General features: G+C 46.8%; 2 protein-coding genes across 3 annotated transcripts; both read right to left on the bottom strand.

Moving 5' to 3' along the window:
- Positions 1–6,380: 6,380 nt before the first annotated feature.
- SDAD1 (SDA1 domain containing 1) lies at positions 6,381–18,213 on the bottom strand. Of its 2 annotated transcripts, none has more exons than XM_066318299.1 (22): positions 18,050–18,213; positions 17,841–17,972; positions 17,566–17,664; positions 17,344–17,454; positions 16,779–16,850; positions 16,587–16,687; positions 16,250–16,307; positions 15,328–15,402; positions 14,845–14,946; positions 14,539–14,608; positions 14,037–14,140; positions 13,294–13,351; positions 12,725–12,783; positions 12,320–12,396; positions 11,920–12,017; positions 11,450–11,526; positions 10,985–11,117; positions 9,992–10,089; positions 9,322–9,521; positions 8,751–8,835; positions 8,215–8,376; positions 6,381–6,739 (listed from the first exon to the last, which is right to left on the bottom strand). In XM_066318299.1, exons 1-22 carry the CDS (start codon positions 18,137–18,139, stop codon positions 6,689–6,691), a joined length of 2,112 nt encoding a protein of 703 aa, XP_066174396.1. In that variant the 5' UTR covers positions 18,140–18,213; the 3' UTR covers positions 6,381–6,688. The 2 variants fall into 2 exon arrangements, with proteins under 2 accessions (XP_066174396.1, XP_066174397.1); XM_066318300.1 differs by having other exon boundaries at positions 17,841–17,945.
- Positions 18,214–21,234: 3,021 nt separating this feature from the next.
- On the bottom strand, positions 21,235–26,485 carry JCHAIN (joining chain of multimeric IgA and IgM). The gene is made up of 4 exons (XM_066318293.1): positions 26,345–26,485; positions 23,484–23,619; positions 22,526–22,606; positions 21,235–22,311 (listed from the first exon to the last, which is right to left on the bottom strand). The coding sequence occupies exons 1-4, from the start codon at positions 26,406–26,408 to the stop codon at positions 22,110–22,112; spliced, it is 483 nt and encodes a 160-aa protein (XP_066174390.1). The 5' UTR covers positions 26,409–26,485; the 3' UTR covers positions 21,235–22,109.
- Between the last annotated feature and the right edge of the window lie 466 nt (positions 26,486–26,951).

Genomic DNA, 26,951 nt, shown 5'->3' with positions numbered 1-26,951 from the left:
ACAAAACCCAGAAATGCTGCGGCAGGGAGAGTTTAGAGATCTCCATAGGATCCCCTCCAGTGCAGTCCCTCCCTCTGATCAAGCCCCCTCCCTTCTGTCCCCCAGCCAAGCCTCTGCCCTCAGGGCTGGGGGTCCAAGCTGTGAAGCACCTCCTGTGCAGGCAGAGCTGCAGCAGAGCCGTGGGGCAGCTCTGCAGCCCTGGGCCCAGTTTCCTCTGCAGATTACAGGGCTGGGAGCAGCTGGCCAGCACTGGGAGGCTCTGGGAGGGGGCACAGCTGGCTCAGGGTGACCTTGTCCCCAGGGCCTGGCTGTGGGCAATGCTGTCAGTGCAGGCAGGGAAGGATCTCCATCTCCCTTAATCCAATGCCATCATTAGGACACTTGGAAGTCTCCCTGAGATTTTCTTCCAAGCTTCCAGCTTCCCTCCATGATGCAAACCTGTCCTGTAGCATCTTCGTGTTATCTGAAAGCCCCGTGGTGAGACACAGAAGTTCTGTGATGGAGAAAATGCTGTTGGGTTGCTGGAATGAGCCCCGTGTCCTTGGGTACAAATGTGGGGCTCAGCCTTTGAGAAGAGGGATGGACATTTGGTGGACTGTGGTGCATCCATCTGCTCTCAGCAGTGTCAGGATGGTTTTCAAAGGAAACAAGGGAGGGTGATCATCCTGTGTCTGGGAAAGGTGAAAGCCCAGAGAATACTGGAACAGGACAGGATGACAGACCTCCTCCCCTCATTCCCCGCGCATCACCTTACCTCAGAGAACTTGCTCTGTTCTCCCTGAGGGCAGTAGCAGAAATCCTGAGAGTTTCTGACATCCAAAAATAGTCACGTGGAGATGAAGAAAAGCTGTAAGAAACCCTCTAGAACATTTAAACAGACTTTACCATTCCTGGTTACTGGCAGTGGGAGTACAAGCTGACAGGGCCTTCTATGTTAACAGGGTTTCAAAGTGGAACACGAGGATGGGGGTCCTTGTCCCCCCTCTCACTTCTGCACAGCAAGGCTGAATTATAAAAACCCTGTGTGTAATTGCCCTGAACATGAAGTTCCACTCAGCCAGCAGCAACCAGGGTTCCCCACTTGGAGCTAAACGAAAATCTGATAAAAAATCAAGAGTGTCAGTGTGCTACAGGAGAAGGGTCTGTGGGAAAAGGCTTTGATTTTGCTGAAAGTAATTTCTCCTAACCTGTCACTGACCTTTTCTCCATGAACAGCTCCCCTTGGCCAGAGACAGCAAATGTCCAACAGCAGCTCCATCAGCCACTTCCTCCTGCTGGCACTGGCAGACAGGCGGCAGCTGCAGCTCCTGCACTTCTGCCTCTTCCTGGGCATCTCCCTGGCTGCCCTCCTGGGCAACGGCCTCGTCATCGCTGCCGTGGCCTGCGGCCACCACCTGCACAGCCCCATGTTCTTCTTCCTGCTCAACCTGGCCCTCAGCGACCTGGGCTCCATCTGCACCACTGTCCCCAAAGCCATGCACAATTCCCTCTGGGACACCAGGGACATCTCCTACAAAGGGTGTGCTGCTCAGCTCCTTTTTTTTTCCGTTTTTCATTTCAGCAGGGTATTTCCTTCTCACTGTCATGTGCTACGACCGCTACGTAAACTGCAAACCCCTGCACTACGGGACCCTCCTGGGCAGCAGAGCTTGTGCCCACATGGCAGCAGCTGCCTGGGCCAGTGCCCTTCTCAATGCTCTCATGCACACGGCCAATACATTTTCCCTGCCCCTGTGCCATGGCAATGCCCAAGGCCAGTTCTTCTGTGAAATCCCACACATCCTCAAGCTCTCCTGCTCACAGTCCAACCTCAGGGAACTTGAGATTGTTGTGGTTGGTGCCTGTGTAACTTTTGGCTGTTTTGTGTTCATTGTTTTCTCCTATGTGCAGATCTTCAGGGCTGTGCTGAGGATCCCCTCTGAGCAGGGACGGCACAAAGCCTTTTCCACCTGCCTCCCTCACCTGGTTGTGGTCTCCCTATTCCTCAGCACTGGCTTTTTTGCCTACCTTGAGCCCCCCTCCATCTCTTCCCCATCCCTGTATCTGGCCCTGTCAGTTCAACTCAGTGGTGCCTCCAGCCCTGAACCCCCTCATCTACAGCCTCAGGAACTAGGAGCTCCAGGCTACCGTGTGGACATTGATCAGTGGACTATTTCACTATTTCTCACGCATGCCTCGGGGGGACGACGGGGTGCTGCCACCCCAGCCCCATAAAACTCATCGGGCCCATCACCGAGCCCGTCGGAGCAACCAGGCAAGGCCGAGGCAAGGCCGCACGCCCCACAGCACGTCCCCATGGCACTTCCAACACGGACGACACACTGGGCAAAAACAAATCGGGAGGAGCAGGGAACGAGGCGCCGCCACCTCGGCCAAACTGGGCCACATCCTGGGGGTGAGATATTAATTTTGAAGAATTAAGGACTTTAGTTAAACTAGATACTGCTGACGTAGACTTCCCTTTACTAACTAGACATTGTTGAGGTAAACTTCCCTTTGTTAACAGAAGCCAGATTTAAGGAACTGATAAATCAGGAGGCCTGTCAACTTAATCAATAGACTCCAAGAACACAATGTGATCATAAATCAGATAGTCTTGAGAAAACAGGATCCAGGTGTCATCAACACTAAAAGGTTAAAAGGTCTAAGCGAGGAAGACCCATCTTACTTCATCATTTTGAGACCCCACCCCATAAGAAGGACAACCGTCCCATTTCAAAGAACAAACTACGCATGCTTAATTGCTTTTTGGCTAATTACCATACGAAGCAGGGAATGGGATGTACCAGAGTTATGGATATGCATTTGTGTTTTGGGTATTCAACGCTCTTGTACATAAAAAGACCCTGTGATCATCTGTGAATGGCGCGTGTGTATTTGGGAGCTATCCCGCACGCTGCCCGACTTCGTGATAAACATCCACTTTCTAACTTCAAACTGTTAGAGAGTCTTTGTCCGTCATAGCTGGATATTGGTATTAGATCAATGTCCATATTTTTTTAACAAATCAGGGGCTCTCGGGAAAGGCCCGGGAAAACCTCGGCAGTCTCCACACTGCAGAGAGCCCCAGCCCGCGAGCATTCTTTCTTGAGCTGCCGGCCGCTGCTGCAAGCGCACCAACGGCCGGGAAAAAAAGCACCCACAGCCAGAGCGGGGCCCTGGCTTAAGGCCGGGCGGAAAGAAAGGGGCGAGGCGCCGTCACCTTGCCAGCTACTGGTCCTCAGTAGCTGGGGGGGCGGGGTGTGTGACCCGCGCCACCCCAACACCGCTGGCACAGCGGCCGGGCCGGAGCGGGACACACTCGCGGCTTCTCGCTCCGCACATCTCACACTCTGTACCCACTTGCTGGGCAGGACGGGGGGACCGGGACTCATCCCGCAGCGCTCCCTTTGGGCTGGCAACCCCACGCGCGGCCGCAGCTCGTCCGCCTCGGACACAGGCGCGGCAACAGCCTGCGGGGATGCAGCTCGTCACTCACTCCCATAATACAGACAGAGGAGTCTGAGGCCCCGGGCGCCCCCAAGACGTCCAGTGGATGGTCACCAAGAGGTCGCTGCGGCGCACGCTGCCCTCGACCGTGACGTAACCGGAGGCAGCCGAGAACAGCGACGTCTTGGTGAGCTTCCAGGGGCAGCCAGGACAGCCGGTCTACCCGGCCTCCGCGGAAATCCTTTTAAGTCCCGCCGAAGTAGGGTAGGCGTGTTCACCCCGCGACCGCGCGCTGCCGCTCCGCCAGGCTGACGACCCCGGGCACAGCCAGTGCCCGCCGCCGGCCCCGGAGCGGGCTAGACTTGGCATCCCCTTACCATCTTGGAACCAGGGGAAGCCCGTAGCCCCGTGGCTGAGTCAGAGAGCTCTGGCAGCTCCATCCCGCCCGCCCGACGAAGCGGTTTTCAAGACAGATCCAAATTTTCGACAAAATCCTCTCTCTCTGTGCCCCCACCTCCCCGCCTCTTCCTGCCCCTGCCCTTCTCGGGACCATACGCGGCCTCGCCTCCTTGACAGAACCTAGGGGGGAACAGCGGGGAAGGGGCAGCAGGGGCCTTGGGCTGAATCCGGCACCGTGCCGCCTGCCCCGGCGCGACTCGCCTCGCACCCTCACTGGCAGAGGCAGCGGCGGGGGCAGCTGGTAAGTGGGCCGCCGCTATCGGGCCGGTTCTTTCACGGTCCACGGGCTCTCGAGCACCCGTCACAGGACTAGGGGGCCGTGGGGGCTCAAGACCGAAGCGCCCGGGGCCGGCACGAAGCCCGGAGCCAGGTGGACCCGGCGTCCCGGGGCCACCCAAACCGGCTTGCAGCATTCTCCCTGTTCCCATGCTCAGGCATGAGCGCTGCTCCCCAAGCTTCTCTGCTCATGGAGAGCACAGAAAACACACAGGGCTCCTGTTTCAAGCAATGCCACAGCACCCCCCACCGAGGCCCCCAGGTCTGTGTGCAGACGTGAGCTGTTGCCATCCCTCAATTGTGTAAAACTCTGTTATGAGACTGATGCCGCAACAAATGTTTGAGGAATGCCTAGCAGTAGTCCCATTCTCTTTGTGCACAAGGCTCCAACACAAATGCCTTGGGGCAGGAAGGTCAATTTTAAGACTCTCTCACGGACTGCTCGTTGTCGGTGTTGGAAGGCTGCTGGAAAGAGCCGCGGGAGACGAGTCTCATGCTATCATGGTCAACAAGTCTCAGTTTCTAAGTTATCATACTTATACAGACAGTAATTAGCTCATGCATATTGCAAAAATACAGCTCATTATTGGTTTTACTTTCTATGACGCATATAGCTTTTGTGTTTAGCCTTGCTGTTGCAAATTCCTTTGCTTTATGTATCTTTCTGCATACTATGTATTTTCAACATCCCTGTTGCTAACTAACATCCGTTCTCAGAGATAATGGATACTTGCCACCCGTCACGTAGCTGATGGCTGCACTTTAACCAGCTTGATGTTATCGTGGCCCTTGCTACGCAGCCATTCCTCTGACAAACTCTCCACAGAAGGCCCAGATAAATAAATCGGACTCTCTTGGAAGAAAAGAGCCGCTCCCTCTCACTGTGGACTTTGCACAGAGTAAGGAGAGAACCGAGGGGACTAAAGATAGGACATCACTTATCCACACAGGAATGGGATGTTTTTAACTGGCTTGAGACACTTTTAAAAGATAATTCTCATACTGATATCCAGAACTGACTTGGGTGAACACTAATTTTCAATCTGTAGACCCAAAGTCTGCTTTGCCGTACGATTTCTGGGACGTGGTGAATTGGAAATTGTGTAATGCTCTTTCTCTTAACAGAGATGAGTCTGTTGTCAAATTATTCCCTGTATGCTGAGCATTTCTGGAAATTTTTAAACAGATGGAATCCGCGGTTCCTCCCGGGTTCAGGACTGAACATGTGGCCCCTCCTGCCTCCCAAATCAACTTTGCAGCTCCCCCTGCGATCCTCTCTAGGCATCAGAATGACTTTGCATCTCCTTATGCACCTTACAATAATTCCGTGATTTTTCTGGCATCCCAGAGCGAGTTTCCAAATCTTCCCACTTCCCCTCGCGCATCCGCGCCCGCATGATTTCCACAACATCTCTCCAGCCTTCCCTGGTTCCCAGTCTGCATTCCCCATCCCCGTATTGGCTCCTTCCATTACTTCCAGGTCTCAAACTGATTGTATCTCAGCTTCTGCGTCGGGAATCCAGTTTCCTTATCCCTCCACCCAGCCAAGCCCACCCAACCCCCTGCCTCTGTCTCTGCCGGCCTTTTCCAACCCTCTTTGTCATGTTTCAGCACCTCTACAGTCACCCCCACCCATTTCCCCTCTAGGTTTACACAGCCCCGCTCCGTTCATTCCCCCCATGCCCGCCACTTCTCAGATCACTGCACCGGCTGCGCATGCAGGGTCACTGCTCAGTATTCCGTGTTTCTCCATGCCCCAGCTCTGGGATGTGCCCTCGCACCCCCCAGCCAACACCGTGACTGCTTCAGTCCCCTCCACACCCTGACACAGCCCCTCAACCACCACCGACCCTCTCTCCGGCTTTTTGGCTCCCGCTACCGTTTCACCCAACTCAAACTCTTCCACAGCTTTCTGAAAGCCTCCTTGCCTTTAGTATTTCCCACACCTACCTCCCAATACAGTAACTTTATTCTTCTTTTCTTAGTAAGCCATAATGAATTGTCCTTCCTCACAACTCTTGAATTAATTTTACCTGCATCATAGATAATTTGGTATTATTAAATTGGTCAAAGCCAGCTGCTTAGACAACAGCTCACTCTGCCTGTACAGTCACTCCCCTAAGACAGGCAAAGACGCTATACCCACATGCTTTACAGACTGACCAGAACATTCATTTTCCTTTCTGTTGCTTAGTCATTAACTGCCTCAAGTAGAATTTTTATCACACGGTTGTTTTAATACTTACACGTAAAAAACCCGCTGTAAGTAAATTACACAAAATAAAAATACAATTGCCTTCTACCCTAGAATGCTTCAAAAACAAATTCAAATCCTCCAAGGATTAAGGCCTCTCTCCTTTGATGCAATATCCATCAGCTTGCAAGAGTTCCATTTGCATTTCCTGAACAGATCACAGCTAAATCCATAAGGCACCACAGTCCTCCTTTCCCTCAGAGTGATGGTGGGTGGAAATAAGCATATCCAGGGTGACTTCTTCAAGGGTGATGAAGCTCTCTCCAGCATTTATTTTAGCAGCTGCTTTCTCTTTTTCAGAAGTGCATCTCTAAGGGCCAGCTAACCATAAAACAAGAAGGGAATATTCAGGTGAGGAGCATAATAACCGAGAAAACACCACTACCACTTCAGAACTTTACAATTTCTTTAAACCTCTGATAAAAACATTAAGAGCTCACCAGCTGAAACTGGGAGCAGCAATGCAAATGCTAACAATTACAACGGCAGAAACATTGAGGTTATTTACCTAAGCTCCACAGTACAACTGAAGAGCTAGGCATTACCATATCCTATACAATGAAGATTAGAACAAACCATTCTACTGACTCATTTCAAATGGAAGAGATCAAGAAAGTTACAGCTCAGCTGAGAGATAAGTAAAATTGGTGTTTTGTGAAGGGGTACTACAAAACTACTTTTCAAGAGGGAAGGAGGAATTTTTAAGAGTGCCATTATCACCCTAAAGATATATTACTGTGCTTCAGATATGCTTTAAGCTAGTAAAGGAGCTAACTCTGGACTGTAGCAAGCAGGTTATTTTATCTTACCACCAAAAAGTGCAGCAGAATGCAGCACCATACAACTATCCTCCAACCCACTCAAAACACAACTAACAGACTGGTGCTTGTAGCCCAACTTTCATGGGAAAAAAAGCAGGAATAAATGCTGTTTAGCCATTGTATTTGAATTTAAAACATTTATGAGGACAAAATCTTTCAAGACTTTTTTTAGAATAACTGATCCAAGTATAACTGTAAACAGCAGCCTCCTTAAAGCTCCTGGATTGTTCATTTGCAGCCTATTTTGTGTGTTTTAAGAGCTGGTTTCAATGTCAGCCTTAACTGAGGTGAGGCACAATGATGCCAAACAAACATGTACAGAGGATACTAGCCCATATCCTCCTGCTCAACAGAAAAACTTCAGATATTCATTACTGAGTCTACTAATAGTTCCTGTCTTTCCCCTCCTAAGGCAAGAAATTGCAGACAAATGTAATTTGGATAACGTGTATGATCCTGGAAATAACTCAAAGCAGCATGTAAACACTTGCACAAAACACAATCTGAGAAGAAAAAACAACTGGACCACTGGATTATTCTACAAGTTTCTTCAACGCATTTGGATGAGCTGAGTTAATAACAACTTGCAAAAGCCTAGACTGGCAGGGGCTTCACCATGGAGTGCAGCATTAGTGTGAAACTACTGTTTAACTGAACAGCAGCTACAAGTAGCTAATAAATAGCATTTGCATCTATTCTCCAGGAACATTTGTGACAAGCTATTAGATGATCTCTAAGTCTAGGACAGATAAATCCGTGATCGAAGAGTAACAAGAGGAAAGTCAGAGACTATGGAGAGTGAACCACGATCTGCAAAGTAGCTCTTCCTCTGGGGCAGATCTCAGGCAAGCCAAGCCACAAGCTTTCTCTGATTTACAGCAGCAACACCTCAGAGGGCAGGCACCACCACACCTGTATCACAAACTGCTGCTCACACTGCCCCATCCATCTCCAACATGAAACATGAAACATTACCTGCTTGTCCCTAAAGGAACGCTTGTTCTTGGTCCGGACACTATGGCTGTATCTCATCATCATGAAGTTCTTGTTCTTTTGTTTTTCTTTATTGGAAGAGCTGGCAAATGGGTTAATTCTGGTTTTCTTTTTCACAAATTCTTTTCTGTCTGTTTTTCCAGCCTACAAGACAAAGTGTGATAGAGCAACAGGGGGTTGTTTTCCTTCGCCTACCATCAGCATCATCTGCCTGATGTAACAGGTTCTGTGGCAGTAACAACAAATATGGGATCAGGATGACTGTGTTCATACATGCCTTCTTCCATATTGTGACATTTATTAAGTCACAGTGAAAATTTGGTCTGTTTGCATTTTCATGGTCACATGTGACCAGCAGGAGATTGTTTATTTGTTACAGCCAAGATCCAAACAAATCACCTCTGAAAACCCACATGGTAGCTGGGCACCTATCTTAGATATGCAGCCTCAGCATGTCCTCCTGCACAAGACAAACCCAAACCCAGAACGACAGGACAAAGAACATGCCAGTTCCTCACCTTTGCAGTTGCCAATCTCGTCTCCTTGTCCGACTTGGGTTTCTTATGCAGATGTTCAATATCTCTGAGTGAAAGCAACTCTCCCCTACACAGAAATCCAGTAAATGTCACCACACAAAGCTTCATCTGGCAAGGAAAACAAGGTGCCCTCTTCACCCTTTGTCTCTTACCCATCTTAGGCCACTGTCTCACCATGAATTTAGACACAAATGTTTCCTGTACCCTTCAGGCTGTTCCTCACGTGTGGGATATCCATTACAAAAATCACCCACTTTTCACTTGGTGAAAAGTCCTACTTTTTCACCAAGTTTAAGAAACAATGGAGCTAAAACCAGGCAGCTACTGCTACAAAACACCCCTCTCCCCCCCCACACCTCTTGGCCTGAACAAGTCAAACAAACAGTCTCAGACCTTCCACAACCTCCTCATGTCTTTTTTTTCCCAGCCCAGGATCCATTCTAGGCTCTGGCTGTCACCAGGGATCAACAGCAGAGCTCTGTGCCCTGCTGCAAGGAGGAGCTGCATCAGTAGAGGACAGGTAAGAAAAAGCACTCAACAGTCCATATCCTACCTGCCTTTCTCCTCCTCCTCTTCATCGTCTATTTCAATGTATTTCCGCTTTGCAGCTTTGCCAGGTGCAGAATTAAGTTCTTTGGAAAGCTGGGCAAGACGTATTTTCTTGAAGTCTTCCTGAGTTAGCAGCCTGCTTGTACTGACTGCTGCAGCTTTAGCTTTTCGCTCCTCTATGGGCATGCTTTTCACTTCTTCTGCCTTTAGGAAAGAAAAAGGTACCAAAGAATCAGAGCTTTGCAAACCACTCCTGTGCCAAAATCCATGATCCTTGCCTCCCAAATACACATCATGCAATGGCAATAATTGTTCAGAAATGCTACAGTCAGATGTCAGGATTTTTTCCTTATCTCATATCCAAAATCTAGTGCCTGAATGGAATACGTGCACACCAGATTTTGGGGTACAAAATCAGCTCTCACCTGATTATCACAGCTCTGAAAGCATTGAGCTCTGAGAAGTAACTCCTCCTTCTCCCCTCCCACCCTAACAACATGTGTACTTCAGCAGCACTGCTGAACAGCATTTCAGCCTCACTGCTTCAGGACAGCTCGCTCTGAAGGCCTGGGTAGGTACTTAAGAGCAGCTACATGAGGGTGAAGAGCAAGATTATCTGCTCTGTGATTAACAAGACTTATTTGTATTTGTCATAGAAGAGACTTGGAACTCACTACTTGTTGCTGCTCCTCATCTGAGGAGTGATGCACATCAATCCATTCTCCATCGTCATTGTCCTCCTCCTCACTCAGACTAGCACTTTCCCAGCCATCTGCTCATGGAACAAGTACAGAGCTGTTAACACAAATTCATCTTCACTACCCAGACTGGCAATAATTGATGCTTGGATCACCTGCTCTTGCTGCCTTTAATTTATTTCACCCATCTCCTAATTGCATTTTGCCCCGGGACACAATCCATGCTATGCTCTGTAAAGCTCAATTCTCATCTCCAGGGTAAGATCCTGAAAACAAGATGCATTTGGCACAGCTTGAAGCACCAGGGTTAACAGACACTGATTACACTCCTCAGTAACAGTGTTCCCCACTCCCAGTCACCTAAACTGAAAAGTACTGTGATTTACAGCTGTGTTAGTTCAGACAGTCTAAGCATTGCTCTTCACTGCTGTGCTGGCTGGTGTGCTGAAGTTGGCAGCTTCAGCAACCAAGCTGAGTGTTACAGTGGTCACTACACAGCCTGTCCCATCAGGGCCTTCATTCCTCCAGCACAGCTCCTGCAGCATCTTCAAGGCTCAAATTTCATTTGCTGAACTCTGCCTTGCTTTTGAAGAGTCTTCTATCTCTTTTCCCTGACTCAGGCAGGGGTTCCAGGGTGTGTAAAGCATTTACACAGGAACTGAATTAAACAAGCCAAATGCTATATCCAACTACTATTTTAGTGTTCTGTAATATCCAAAAGGTTTTATTTAGGAGGAGCTGAACACAAAGTTCACAGCTGTACTGTCTGTCCCTCTGCTTCCCCATCTCAGTGTGTATCATGAAAGACAACACAGTACCAAATCCCACTGACTAACTGCACTTACTCAAGGACAGACATGTGCGAGCCAAGGCACAGCAGGAAATGATATGCATTAACACCAGGTTCTGTGTTCACATAAAATCTTAGTGATAGTGATGCCCAAATCAGAATTTTTAAAGAAGGCCAACCTTCCTCTTGGGTTCCTCCCGTTTCCTTTGGATCCTCAACCTCCAGTACTTCGGCTCCTGGAATGTAGTCTTTGGCATCCAGTTCTCCATATTCATGAATCCTGGCTTCCACAGAGGCCTCGGTAGGCTTACCCTGTACATTAACAAAATACACAATAAGCTGGCAGCTATTGTATCCATGAAAATACCTGGAGGAACAGGAGGGTGTGGGTCCAAAGACCTTCCCTTATTTCATGTGGCAGAGTTTAATTACTCAAGTAGAAAGCGTCTCGGAAAACAGCTGAACTTCAGAAGCATGATTTAACCATGAACTAAGGAAATGTGGGTAGCACACCACGTCCAAAGGCAGCAGGCAGAGGAAGAACACAGACTTGACTCCACCTTCTCAAGAGGATACTGAGACCAATTCTGATCACTTTTGAGCACATTAGTTTTTAGCAAGTGCAAAACATCCAAAACACTTACCCTGAACTTCTTCTGCAGCATCTTTGGATTCAGAGAGCGGAACAGGTGTATCAGAGTTCTTGCAGACATCATCACATCTGCCCAGAAAATGAGAGTCAGAAAAAGAGCAGAACTCTGAGCAAACCAAAAGCCCACACAGACCACCAGCATTTAGAGCCTCACATCTTCTCTGAGGTTCTGGCTCCCTCTGATTTCTCTGGTACAGAACACAGCACATCCTCAGGGCTAACTCTACTTAACAATCCCATTCTTTGCTTTATTTTTGTCAATTAGCTCCCCTGCCATAACTACCCTTGACTGTTTTGTCTCCCATGGCTACATACTCCAACTACAGAGATGCAACCCAAACACTGAAAATGGTCTCAGCCCATAAAAACCAATTAGGACAGCACTGCCCCATGAAGGCTGTAACTGAAGACCACATAATACAGGAAAAAAGGAGTATAAAGTCATATCCATGTAATATTTACTTTTATTTTTATGCGTCTTGTATTGAACAAGGTCTCGGAGCAGATCTTCAGTCATGGCTAAGGGACACCTCGCAGTGATTTCTTTTATTGCGTTGATTCTAAAAATATGGAAAAGTAATTATTTTCTCAACACCAATTATGAGAAAGTGCCACTTACAGACTGAATTATGTGAAACCTGATGAACCCTATACAGCATTTATACAACATTTGGTGTGAGAGCAGAATACCATCATAAAATACTCCCAGCAAAAATACAGAAAGTTGAAGCTAACATACTTTTAACTCAAGCAGCTTCCTGAAAGAATATCACAAGTAACAGGAATAAGTTGCAAGCGATTTAAAAAAAATGTATTTTACCACACTTGGAGTTTGACACGACTCATACAATTCTGTACCCACCCTACAGTCATGACCTCCCCAGAATTCTTGTCTGTGACAAAGTTGTTGGCAATGGTCATCAACACTGACTGGATAATCTGAAAATAAGGAAAACCAACATATTTCATAAAAACTTAAAACATTTAGACATTATTAACAGATCTTTTTTTCATAGAAAGACACGTCAGGACATGCCAGTACAGCCCACAAATATTTTTTAAACATTAATTTTTTTGCAGAAAATAAAGCATCTTTCCCCACCCCCTCTTATGAAACCATGCCACTTGCAAAAATTGCTGCAATTACCGTAAGCTTTTCCAAACAATCCGACCAATTCCCCTTCCCTCTTCCCACACCCACACACTTAGTGGTATTTCCATGCTGGCCTGCTGCTCATTTAACATCCATCACAGGTGGAACACTGACCTCAGGTGGTACCAGCTGATGTGAAGCCTGTGCAGCAAACAGAAGAATCTTTGTCACTTCTGGAAGAAAAGCAGGAAGAAGATGCCAAAACTATCGCTGCAGCTTGCTACAGCCAATAAACACATCCCTTAAATCTCAACAAGCTGCTCAATCAGTCCCAAAACCATTCAGCCTGAACTTCTTTGGGACAACTGTTTCTCCTCTCCCACCAAGCATTAGGAACTCCTCTTGGCCTTCGCACAGCTGCAATAGCCAGCTAAACAAAAGGAAACGCTCCAGAACTGGAGTCACCGGAAACAGCATAAAGCCATCATGCTTAGCTAAGCTAGTCAGGATTAGGCACTCAGATTCCTTTTATTCCTTTGCTGGACCTTCTCAAATCCTCAGGTAAGGAGCCTCCACAGAAGTCCAAAGCACTTGGCACTTCTGGCAGTCAGAGATTTGTTCTTCCTTTGTCCTCACTAGACTACCCACCAAACCACTGCTACCTGTCCATTTTCATTGCCACTTCCATCAAATTCCTGGACATGAGACATGAGGGATCAGCAGTACCCAGAGTAGCTACTTACCCCTCTGATGGGGCTGGAGGAACCTCTGAACAAAGGGGTAGAAATTAAAAAGAAAAAGCTGCAAGGCAAGTCGTAACATATTATTTTCTCATCTTTGAACTTGAGATCACCTTCATAAGCTGAGACATGGTAAAACTATCTCATTCTATCTAGTGTGCTCACCAAATGCCTGATTTTACAGCAAAATGTTGTCCTTATGTTGAGTTTGATATTTGTGGGACAAGGAAATGAACTGTACCAAGATAAATACAGCTGCAGTCTCTCTGCACCTCGTCCTTAGCACTGAAATCCTTATATGCTCTGAAACTGCCCAATTTGGACTGGATTACTCTTTACTTAATCCAGTGCAAATGTTTTATTACTGGGTAGTCCACACAAAACCCTCCAAGTACAGGAGCTGCCCGTTTCCCTCTTGTTCAGCAGCACCTGACTGGCAACTCTGTGGCCGGCATGAGCAGCTTCCCAAGAATGTCTTGGAGGCACCAAGTTCTCCCCTATTCTTCAGGTTCAGCTCAGTTATTCCAGACCAGTACCTTTCTCTAGGAGAACTCACTTAGTACCGCAAAATCTGTATCACTGTGCCATTCCATGAGGCCTAGTGGCAACTCCCTGACCATCCCTACGCACTTTTGGACATAAAAAAATTTTAAACTTTATTTTTCAGAGGCACAAGGCCAGAACACGCCCACACCCAAACCAGGCTGGCTACCAACAGGCCACCATAAAATTATCCAACTACATACCTCATGTATTCCAACAAGCCTGGATATTAGGTCCATGAGCATCATCTTCACTTCAAATCGCTCCTTGCAGTTCTCCAGCTGTTTTAGCAGTTTCTCAGCAAAGTCTGGAAGAAACAAAAATGGATTTGCAGTAGACCAAAACAGCACAACACAGAACTCAAATGGGATCGTGGTCAGAAAAGTCAGTTTGATTTGCTCTTATTTTGATGCCCCAGTGCCTTTTCACAGAAGAAATTCAAGGTGACCAATGCACTTATTCCAATGGGTTATTTTACTTCTCATACACCTAAAAGAGCTGCTGTGCACAGGTGCAGCAGAGAGAATCAGCAGACGTTCCCCAACACCATAAGTACTGGGTCGCATTGAAGACTAAATTTTTAGATACATTTTGGTTTCATCTGAGAAAATTACATCCCAAGATGTTCAGTGGAACAGATGAAGACCAAATCAAGTGCTGTCAGATTAATTCAAATTGCACTAAGAGAATTCACTGCACACTCACCTTGGGGATCATGAATCAAGTGAATGGCAGAAAAGTTGAACACCTCTGGCTTGCTCTTCTTTTTCTGTTTCTGCATGGAAACAAGAGTAAAAGACATTTCTCTCTTTCTGTGAGTAAAGTGTTTCAGTTTCAAGGTTGCTGTCAAAAGATTGCTGCCTCTTCAAGAAGACTTTAAAAGCTATCCCCTTTTTTTAACCACACAGCTGTTATCTGCCATCTGCAGCTAAACAGGCAGGGCAACAACAAGACTTCTGTGCTAGAAGGATAAAGCCAAGATGATGGGAAGTCAGACAGGCCTTTCCTCACCTTGAGGACCTTCATGGCTTTCTCCAGTTTCTTCTTGCGCTTGGTGGTTTTCTTGTTGGTCGCGTAGCGCATCATCAGATCTCTGGCTGTAGGGCCATCGTCCTTGGGGAAGGAACACAACACTCAGGTAACCCAGGTTTCAAATAGCAGTCACAGAAACAAACTACTACAATGCTTTTCAATACCATATACTGTGAAAACTATCCCCCTTCCTGAGTGTCAGAACACATAGGTACCAGCATCTAAAAGAAAAGAGCTCTCAGCATTTCTCTTTTAATAGACAGCAAAGACATCCTGCCATCGCTTGGGGCCAGCTGTCAGACAATGAAATTGTTTGTAAATCACAGAAACATCTGGAGACAGCTAGACAGCACAGTGAGGAGCACAGAGGCAGACAGACTGGCAGAGCCAGAGTCACCAAGAGGACAGAACTAGTAATGGGTCTGAAAAGCAGAGAAGGGAATATTTGGTCACAACACCCACCTCAGACTCTGACTCGCTGTCCTGTTTCTCAGCCTCGTCTCTCCCAAGGAAGAACTTCAAGCTAGCAACTAATACCTGAAAAGTAAAGGGAGTTCACGCAGGAGAAGCTAACAGAATTTACAGCCAACCTACATCCACACCTTAAGCTGTGCAAAGACTTAGCCAGTTTTTTTTATAGACATGGATCTGATCAGAAAAGAAACTAAGTTACAGCCTGAAAGCTGCAAGTGTTTTACAGACCCAGACAATTTTAGCTGCCCATCATCACTCAGAGGCAATCAAAACCAAAAAGCGCCTGAGTTGCCACAATTCCAGGAGCAAATTCAAAGCTGCCGATCGTCTTTTTATCATCCTGCAAAATAATTTCCATCTAGTTGCTCCATGGCAACACTGTCAGGAGGCCCTACACAGGTGAGAGCCAAGATGATGCTCAGAACTGTCAACTTGCATCAATTCAGATTGTTTACCTGGATAGGCTTTTAGTTTTGGTTGGCTGACTTTTATTGAATGGAACCACTTTTGGGCCTTCACAGGCCCAAAACTTGTCTCAAGCCATAGTACAAGTTTTTAAAGCCTCCAGAGCCAATGCAGAAGGCCCATTATTCAGTCAGGCCCCAGGCAGGACAGCTGCTCTCCTCAGTGAATCAAAGGCTCACAGTGCTGATATTAAGGAGATCTATTCTATATCCTGGCAGTCTATTCTGAAGAGCAGTGAAAAGAACATCCACATTCCCCACACCAGCCTACACTTACTACAAGATAAGCTGCCAAGCTCCACCTTCTCCCATGAGCGTTACTTTGAGAATTAAACAAGCAACAGACAAATCAGTGAAGTTTGTTTGCTGTAGCAACATATTGAGTTACATCCACCTGAAAAAGGTAGCCAAGTAACATCCATTGTATCAATGATTTCTGTTCTCACCTTGGTCACTTTGGAAAAGCAGGCAGTTGTAATGACATTGACTGTTTTAGCATCATTCCTGGAAAAAACCAAACCACATCTTTTATTTCAAGTCTGATAATTTCACATTATTCTCAGAAAATTAGTTCTCATAGCAAATATGCAAGTAACTCATTTCACACAAGACATTATTTCTTCTCAGCTAAATTCCTTGGCACAAGTTACAACTCCACTGGACTACAATTAGGAAATCTATTTAAGTCACCATCCCCTGCATTATGTTTTGGACTACATACCACAAATAATGCCCGTTTGCCCCACAATAAATGGCAGATCAACACAAGCCTGCCAGACCCACCAAACATTCCTTCTGTAAAGCTCCATCATCACATCCAGAGATATCTTGGCAGCAGTGGGATTGCTGTCCCTCAACATTGTGTACATGAAGTTCTGCAGTGCCTAAGAGTGAAGTTGAAAACACAGTTTTAGAGGTCTTCCACAATAACAGAGCAGGTCAATTCAAAGTACACACAGAAGCTAAAGCACCTACCGTGTTCACTTTATTGTTCTTGTGTTTAGCATTGACGTTCTTGATGTCAGTCACAATGTGAGTGTACAAGGTCTGCAAGTGAAGAGATGACAGAGTAACAAACACAGAGGTAACCCTGTACCCAAGCACTGAAATGGGACCCAGCTGCTCACCTCTGAGAGCATCACTGAGTTACAGCAGGAAAAAGAACAGGAAAGCGCCCTGTGAAAACTCATGTATTTGAGAACCACACTCAATTTACAGTACAGCAAAGCAGGACAATGAACAGCATCAAATACTGCTTCAAACCCTGCCCCTGCTTCATTTAGGCCTGTTCTGACAGCCAGGTTTTTCACCTGCAGACACAACCAAACTGCTCAATCCCAAACAGGACCAGCCTACAACCTGCATCAGCAAGGTGTTTACAGCAGCAGAACTCAGTTATTAGTCCAAGACAGAGCTGGAGTCCTGCCTGTTGAAACCCTGTTTTCCCAACTAAGCAGAAAACAGCTGCCTATTCTGGCAATATCTCTGGCAAGTTGCTTAAAACCCACTGGAGACACAGGCTTTTGTCAGCCTGGCTTACCTTTCGTAGCAGTTTATCACGACATCGCAGCAGCTGAAAGAAGAGCTCCAGCAAACTCGTAGGATTTATTAGATTCTTGTTTCTCAACAGGATCAGAGCCTTACAGAAGGTCTGTAAGAGAACCCAGTTTTCCCATTCCTCTCCAGCTTCTCTTTATTGGCAAGCAAACCGTAAGCTCTCAGCTCACACAGAGGGCAGGGTGAGCCTGAGCCGGGGTCTCACCATGCGCAGCTCGGGGTCCAGCACCGTGTGGTGGTAAGAGAGCAGCTCCTTCAGCTGCTGCGGGAAGCTGGCCATGTGCTCGGGGTAGCAGTGGGCAACCTGCGAGGGACAGGGCAAGTGAACGCTCTAGAGCACACCTGGGGTCACCTCGTAGGCCTGGCAAGGCGTACGCAACCAGTAAGTTTAATTGATTTGTATCAGTAATAGTCACTGAGGCCGGTACCAAGGTGCAGGCTGCCACAGCCGCTGCTGCGGGGCTAGGGCCGCGGGCTCACCTGCGCCAGGAACATCAGCAGCTCGGCCAGGTCCTTACTGGGCTTGTCTGGCTGGAAGGTGAAGATCTCCACATGGGACTGGTAGTGGTGGTACTGCTGCAAGAACTGCGCACACACAGGTAACAGCGGCAGCTGAGCAACACCCGCCTCTATCCCCATACCCCCGCGCCCTTCCCGCAGCCCGCCCGAACCACTCCCCCAGTCCGCACCTCCTCGGTGTAGGATCTGGGATCGCGCTTGATGAGGTTCTGCAGCTGGGGCAGGTTGCTGGGCAGTTTGTTGCCCTGGCGGCCCGACATGGCTGCGGGCACCGGCACCGGGAGCGCACCACGCCGGAGCTCAGTCGGCCGCCGCCATCTTGGCCCGCCCCCAACGGCCGCCGCCGAGGGACAAACCTGTGCTGGAGGCGCGCTCCGTCACGGCGCCCCCTGGAGGCGGGCGGTGCCAGCAAGGAAGAGCGGCTCGTGGCTTTCCTCAGGGCAGAAGCTGCGGCGGCCCCCGAGGTTAAGCACGGAGCGGGGCGTGGACAGGAGCGGAGCTGCTCTATCGCTCGGGACAGAGGCTGCGGTAGCCCCGGGAATTAAACACAGAGCGGGGCACGGCACGGAGCGGAGCTGCCCCCGCCGCAGCCTCCCCGCAGCACTTGGGCCTCGCCGCTCCAGCACGGCGCTCGCTCTCTACCCCTCCCAGCTACTCGGAGGGAAGATGCTTCACAGTGCATCTCAAATAATAATAATAAATCTCAAATAATCTCAAGTAATCACTGTAGAAGTGGTAGGGATTAGAAGGGAATTCTTAGTGAGGAAAAAGGATTAATTCTAGTTTAGTCTTTTTTTAAAGTTTAGCTTTTGATCAAGAGAATAGAAAGCTAGACTCTTCATTTGCGTAGCTTATACTTCCTTTAGGCAACTGCCTAAAACTGGGTTTTGTTCTTAAAGTAAATTGGGCTCTATTGAAAACTGGGAAAAAGGGCAAACTGTTACTAAAGTTGCTATTAGGGCGCTTGTTGGGGAAGATGAATCAGGGAAACCTTATAAATATGATTGCTAACAAAAGATTCTGAAAATATGAAACCTATAATCGAAATAGAAATGAAAGCTTACTTTGAGTTGTAGGATACTGAGTCTTAGTTACTATATAACCTGAAAACAATGGTCTAGCTAGCTGAAGGAAAATCCCTTTTGATTGAGCAGAACCCTTTCTGCTGGCTAAAGGATCCAAAGGTCAATGTGGCAAAACAGAAAAGTCTAAAGAGTAGTTTTTAGAGTTTAAAATAGAACACAGTATGGTAATGTAGTAGTTCTTATAGGCTGTATGTAGATTCCATAGGATTTTGTGTCTTGTATTGGTTGGTCACTGTAAATTAGAATATTCATCACAAAAGGATATATAACGTATTGTAACAAGGACCTCACTCTCTTACTTCTTAACTCTTACCTCTCCTCTTACTCCCCCTACTCTTACCTCTTACTGCTCCTCTCTTACTGCTCTGCTCTTACCACTGTCCTTTCCCCCCCACTCTTACCTCTGGCTCTTCCTCCTACTCTTGCTCTCTCTTGCTGTGCTCTGACCCCTGCCACTTTGCTCTCTCACTCCCTTCTCACTTAGCCCACACCCTCCTGTTCTTTCTCCCTCTCTCTTTGGGACTCCCCTCCAGCCCAGGCTGGTGGCTGAACGCAAGGCGCTTTTACCCACGACCCTTGCAATAAACCCACATGTTCTAGAATAATCAGGTCAGCAGAGTGCCTTGTCCCAGCCGTCTGCGGATTCTCTTAGCAGCACTAAGGTGTTTCTCTGCACTGACAAAAATATATTTCAGTATTTTTTCAATCAGTTAAGAGATAGTTGGGGCTGCAGAGTTCAGGGATGTGGTAGAATTGCACGTGATGCTAGGCTGGGAATTGGGAGATGGACAGCCCTTGGCTCTCTTTTGCTCTTGCTGCAATTGGCCTCAGCTTTTTGGCTATGGAGCTGGAGTTTTTACAATGTCTCAGAGGTTTTACTTGAACACATTTAATGTATTTAATTGCCAACATTTCGTTTAAACTCCATGTCAATTCCTGGCTCTTAATGGCTGTAGGGAATTTGTCTTCCTGGACTTAATACCTGTAATTTTGCAATTGAGAACAAGGTCAATGCTCTTTTCCTTGAAGGAAAAAAAAAAAAAAAAAAAAAAAAAAAAAAAAAAAAAAAAAAAAAAAAGTCCCACAGAAATATTTATTTCTGGGTCACGACTCATAAATTATTTGCTGATTTGAGACATAGGAACTGTGTTGTTTTGTTCAAGGGAACAGGGGATGTTCCTGTATTGGCTTGAGAAATGCTCAGTCACTTGCAGCTCCACGGGGAGAAGAACAGCCCAGCTGATGGCGCTGATGTGAGGTGTTTGTGTGGAACCAGAGGGCTTTTCAGCCTCAGCTTTGCTTGCTGTGGCATTCCTTTGCCTGCAACACAAATGTTTCGTCCTCTGAGGGGAGGAATTGTTGCAAATCATTATTTAAAGGTCAAACCCAGCACTTGTGTAGTAGTAACTGAATAGCAAAGGTTTGTTTGAAATGACAAACTGGCTTCCTAAAGGCTGCTTGAATACCCCCAGATATTTTGAATGAAAATCTTTCTGTGTCTCATGAGGATCAAAAAGGTAACATGGAAAAGAATTCTAATTTCTCCCTCCCTTTTACTTCATAGCTCTGGCCTAATAACTTGTAACATCACAGCATTCTGAGACCAGGGAACATCAGGATTGTGAAGAAGAAAATGTATTTGATACAAATTTCAGTGAGTTATACATGCCCACTGCAATGCTTCGGCTGCCAAGAGGCTCTTTGCTCTTGGCATTTAATTGAATTTGCTTATTTTTGCAAGAAGGAGGGGAGAAAATGATACTTTTACAAGCTTGTTTTTCATAATTCTGGTATAAGATCAGAATAATTTGTGTCAATCCCTTTTTATACCTTTTCACTTCAAAATTTGACCCCATAAGATTTTTTTTCTTTAGGACAGACACCTTGCACATGAAGGAATACCCCCCAGATCACCTGTCCAAAAGTACTTTATTCAGGGGTGACAGAAACTTCTGATCTGTGGATTGCAGTTTCAAGGGTTAATTTAGGTGATGTTTAGATTTTGAGACTCTGATCCTGCACTGATTGGGAATCAAAGCAACTCAGTGATGCAGAGCTGATCCTAAAATGATAAACCAGTTCGGCCTCAATCTGTCAGGGGTTCTGCAGTGCATGGAAATGTTTTTATTCTGGTATTTTGGAAGACTCTGCCTGTAAATATTAGCAGTTATTTAGAGAGAGTTGGACTAATTGTGAAAGAGAAAAGAATATGATTATAGGTTTGGCTTCCTTTTATGCTTTCTTATTGAATTGGAATAGAACACACAGACTGATGCAGAAAAAAGTTTATTGAATGTTTCATTAACAAAACTACAATTGTGGGAATTTTTGCTGTTGCATTACTCCAATTCTGAACCCTGAACTGGACTCCTGCAATTTATGTTGCATTTGTAAAATTTTTTTGAGCCAACTTGATTTTTTTTTTCTTGGCACTTGAACCAGGAGCAGGGGTGGAAGAAGGCAGCAGTAAAGCAGTGAGGAAAGTGAAATGCCCAACATCTCCCAGAAGAGTTGAGTGTTCCTGGCACAGCTGAAGGTTTGGCAACTTTGCAAAACACTTCAGGGTAGTGGCATCTTTTGATCTTCTCTGAATCTGGGAGAACTGGAAGCTTGCAGATGTCCGAGTGCTAGAAGGGTCCCTCATCTTTTCTCTCAAGTATGGTTTTACAGCTCTTTTCTAAGGGCATAAATGCTGCCAATGTCACAAAATGCCTTGTATTGAAGGTTGTGGAGAGGTCACTTTAGGTGGCTCAGGGAGGGAAGGGCACCAACACTCCTGCTGATGCCTGTGGCAGCCTTGCTGGGGGGAGACACACAGGAGACTGCTTCCCCAGAGCTCTAAATCAGTGTCGTTCCCTTGACTTCAGGGGACTGACTGCCTTAGATCTGCTGGGGATCTGCTCTATAGGGTCTGAGACACAACATGGCATTGCAGGTACATGCCAGGGACATGAGAAGGGAGATTGACAGCCAGGAGCTGCTCTTGGGAGATGGCATGAGCCTGAGGTCAAAGATGGGAAGAGACAAGCTGGGTCACTGTAGGAGTCGACATCTGGAATGCTGTCATCCACATCCTGTGGTGCTCTACATACATTTTGGATAGGAAGAGAGGTGCTCCAAGGCTCTGGCACAGCAGAGAGCCGAGCTACTCAGCAAAACAGGAGGCTGGTGTCAGAGCTGCTGGCACCTGCCTAACCTCCCCGTGGTACAGGAGTGGCACAGGGGAGCTGTAGCACTGGTTCCTGTCGTAGGTGTAGCAGGTCTGTGGTTCCTCACAGGAGTTGCCCTGCTGGGCCTGGTGGATCGCCCCACCCAGCTCAATTTCTCTGGGCTCACAGTTTTTGCAGCTGGAAGAAGTGGAAAACAAGAACAAGTGTGAGAAGTTAGATGAAAAGATACCCCTGGCTGAACTTCAAATCTTTCTTGCTCCTCTGCACGCAGAGCCAGGAGACTGCTATACCTTTTCTAGGTGTTCAAGGGGAACATCTGGCCCTCAAGCATCTCTTAGAGCTACTGTGGGTTAAGTCTTGGGAAGTGAAGTTAGGAAACAAAACTACTTACAGTTCACTCAGGCGGTAGACAAAAGTGGTCCTGAGTGGGGATAAGGGGTCGGAGATGTTCTCCCGAGCCTTCAGGGGGACTCTGTAGAGGTGGGAAGAGAGTCACTCTCACAAAAACTGCTTATTAAACAGAGTCTGCTCTGTTGTTAGCAATTTTACACTCTCGTCATCTTCTTCAGGTTATTTTCATTCTGACCCTTTTCCAAATCAAATCCCAGGAACAGGAGATCTTGGTCCTCTGCACCCTCAAAGGCAACAACCCTCACCGAGACTGCAGCAATTGATGTAAGTGCCACTGGCAAGGTGACAGGGCTGAGAGTGTTAATTTTTGTTAAAACTCCAAGCTAGCAGATGCTTGAGGCTGATGGACAGGGAAGTTTAATACATAGTTCTCCTGTTGTGAGCTCTACAGTGCTCCTGCAGCTCTGGGACTGAAGCTGGTCCTTGTTTCCCAGAGACACACACACTACTCTTAGGTTTGTGTGAGTGGAGAGGACAGGACAAAGTCCTGCTCTTGAAGTGAGCTCTGTCTCTTAGGAGACAGTTTAGGCATTAGCTGATAGTTTATCAGTTTAGACCTAAACGGGTCGTTTAGGCATTAACTATTTTCCCAGGCTTGCTGTCAGGTCAGGGAGTCAATCCAGTGTCACAGGCCCAATCTGGTTTCAGGTTAGATCAACTTTTGACAGGTTATCTACTGCCTCAGCCTATTTTGTGAAGTTACTACTGGTCTGCCTAAACCCAATGCTTTTTGTATCTGAAGGGAAAAACACCAGAGAGGTTCATATGAGGCAGAAAAGCACTTAGGAAAGCAAAATACTCAGGATACCGCAGAAAGCAGCCCACTCCAAAAGCTGTTCACTTCATCAGTGCTGGGACATAAGAAACAATGCAAGAAAACTCATATAACGCTGCATCTCCTGCTCACCATCTCTATGAAGTACTTGGCTGCCACTTACATGATGCGGATATTTCTTTCCAGGACTTCTTCATCAGGATTTTCTTTGGAGGGTACAAACTTTGAGGTCACTGTTACACACTGACACTTATTATTGACCAGCACGTACTCCTCATTGTTGGGGCTCACTGGATAACCTGCAAGCACAGGATAGGCAATCCCAGAATCAAGAACAAAATCCTTGAAAGCTGCTCTAGCAGATAGCTGAGGGATGAAAATGCCAGGAATGCACCATTATGGCCCCTGGGTTGATTAAAATTGAGGTTGTAGCAGGCACAAGCGAGTCTCTTAGCAAAGATGAGTTCAGCTGTCTTTCTGCTCAGGTCAGTGTGCTGATGTACATAGGTGTGATGTACATAGGGACTGGGAAGGACAAAATTAGGACCCTAGACACTGTGGCTGGTGAGGGACAAACATGCAGGGGTTGCTGGTAAAATGGAAAGAAAGTCCCAGCCACACCTGGTGACTGAAGTGCTCTTTTACTAAGAGTTGTTATGCAATTCCTCTGTCATGCACCAAGACTACTCCAGCAGTCAAAACCCCAGTTTAGATCTCATCTCTAAATAAACGTCTCTGACCTTGCCAATGTGGCAGATGTGTCAGCTTTCCTTGAGTGGTATCTTATCCTTCAGGGCCCTGGGGGAACAGCTACCAAAAAGTACAGGAGGACCCAGCAAGGAGGCAAGCCCTGACGTGGCAGGGAAAGGCAGGTGGCCCTGGTGATGCTTGTGGTTTGCAGGGAAAACTCCAGTCCTGATTTACCTCTCCAAACTGCTTCTATGCATGCTACTTGATATGAAACTCAGTCAAAGCAGGCTAAAACATGCCAGGTGTCACTCAGAGGCTTTTGGGGTGCTCCTGATGTTGCCCAATGCTGCCTTACTGCGAGTAGATGGATTTGAAACAGTTCATTCTTTGCTGCTTTGTTTTTCCCAACCCAGACCCTCGGGTCTCTTCACCCATAACAAGCCAGCCTTGCTTTTGTGTGTTGTTTTTTACATCCCTCTTTATTGCTAAATGCTGCTGAAATCAAGTTCATCCCTTTGCAGCATCATCCTTGTTACAGCACCTTCAGCCTGCTCAGAAGTACCAGACCCAGTGATTTTTTGTCATATGGGGATAGTTTGTTTTGGGCTCAGATGGATCTCAGTTCTGGGGACTTGCCTGCTCTGCTTGTCCCTTGGTTGAATTAGAGAGAGAAAGAAGAAACAGGCTAAAAAAGGCTGGGTTAATCATGCCTATAAAAGATTTTGGAGTTTCTTGGACTTAAAAGCTTTGATCCATCCTTCCTTCCTTCCCCTATAATATCCTGGTCTCATCTGCTTCCATTCCAGGTTTCCTGAGATTGTTACAGGCACTGTAACTGTGAAAAAGAATTTACAATACTGTGTAAAATGATGCCTCAGTGACCCTAGAGTTGACCTGCTAGTTACAAGTGCTGATTCTGTGGCCTTTAGTAGCAGTATGTCTGCTGGATAAGATTCTCCATGGAGTTCCTAGCTTGGGAAGGAAATCACTTTGCTAGCTTCATGTTCTTCAAGTTCTCCAAGCTTCTTGTCTGCCAAGTCATCATTCCACATGAGCTCTTCCCTCTGATGCAGAAGCCTCCCAGAAAAGCCTCTCTAGTCCCTGGCTCCTTGTCCTCTTTTGGCTCAAGGTAAGTCTCTAGCTTTTTGTCCATCACACAGCTCTTCCCCTGCTATCTGTGCTGCCTTCCACGTAACATTGTGTGCAGTTCTTTCCAAACCCTTCATCCAAAGCCAATGTTCAAGTCAGATCCTATTGGCTTTTGGGTTGTCCCAAAAGCTCTCAGAGCAAGCTTTAATTCTAAAATTAGATTAACACACAATCTTATGCATATGCAGGGTTTTCTGACTGCTCTAAAAAAACTGCCCTGATTTAATTCCTTGTTATGCTCTTGGCTTCACTGTTAAAGTTACTGGTGCTCCATCAATTTTTCATTTAAGATTACAATGTTAAAAAAATGTGATTTTATCTGCAGTATCTCCATGTGTCACCCCGTGAAGTCCCCTTGGGGAGAAGGTATTTAAATGCAAAATTTGCTAATGCTGTTCTAAATATCTGCAGGCTGGATTTCCTGGTGCCTGAGTTACTGCACTAAGCTGTGCAAATACTCTCCCTCCTCAAATACTTATGTGGCTGTGTTATGGACAAATTTTCTCATCTTCCAGTATTGCACTGTCCTTTGATACACTGTGAAGCCCAACAGAATTGCCTGGGGTCAGCAATAAGATGCCCTCTTCCAAAAGCTGCAGGAAATGCATGAATGCAGCTGTCTGTGCTGTTAGGATGGTTACCCCTGAGCACTGACTTGATGCTGTACACCAAATCCACCATGTGCAGCAGGATGGATTCAGACTGTCTAGAGACCTGAGATGCACATTGAGGAGTGTGCTGGGAGGACAGGCTGAGCTCAGTTGAAATCAAGAGTTTTTAAGAAATTCAGTGGAGTTACATGATAAGCTACAGTTTAATCGGATTAAGTTGGCTGTAGCTGTATGGCAGGATTACCAGGAAGATTTTAGAAGCCTTTAGATCTAGCAGATAAGCTCCCTAGGACTGCAGAAAACCAAGCATGCACACTTGCAGTTTATTCCTTCATAAACGTGATAAAAACCGGCTAATTATCAAGTCTTAGATTTGGAGCAAGTGATCACTTTATCCTCCAGGCAGCAATTAAAACCACACTGCTATGGTACAGAAACACCCTGAGGTGTCCAAGCACCACTGAAGCACAGCTGCTTGAGTGGGCTTTGAGGTTTGACCTCTGACTGATAGAATAATTCAGGGTAAATTACACAAAACCTGTCATTGATGTCTTAATCTCCGTTGCTCACCTACCTGCCACAAGGAGGATCCCCAAGGAGACAGCCAAGGCAAAACCCAGCAACAAAGAGCTCCTCATCTTGCCTTCCCTTCTTTTGGAGAATGTGAGTGGAGAGCCTGACTCTGCCTATAAGGGCATGTGCAAATTGGTTGCCTAAAATAAACAGCCCAGCCAACACTGGAAAATGTGGCTGGGGACTGAAACCAGGTGTGTTAATGCGCAAGACCTCTGGCTTTCGGAGAGGAAGGGAGCAGGGAGTTGCACTTTTATTGTGCTTTTCTCTGTTCTTCACCAACAGGCAACAGAGCTGCTGAGTACAAGGACATGCAAAACCACCCCAGCCCTGAGGGGAAATCTTGCCATCAGGGCTCGTGGATCGTAGAGAAAGTCCAAGGGCCTTTCTGATTCCTAATTTTGCTATATCAGACTTAAAAATCCCTTGAGCTCTATTAAAAAATAACACTTCAGGCTTCAAAATCAAAATTCTCTTTGGACCAGCTGTGTGCAGACCTGAATTAAGGGCTGGACCTGCCCTCAGAGAGCCTGCAGTCAAAGCAGGACAGATGGCAGGGCAGAGGTGAAAGAGGTACAGCCACTGCAGCTCTGCGCACTGCATTCATG

This window comes from Sylvia atricapilla, chromosome 4 (assembly GCF_009819655.1).
Source record: "Sylvia atricapilla isolate bSylAtr1 chromosome 4, bSylAtr1.pri, whole genome shotgun sequence".
NCBI lineage: Eukaryota > Metazoa > Chordata > Aves > Passeriformes > Sylviidae > Sylvia > Sylvia atricapilla.
This window is presented reverse-complemented; position numbering and strand designations above follow the sequence as displayed.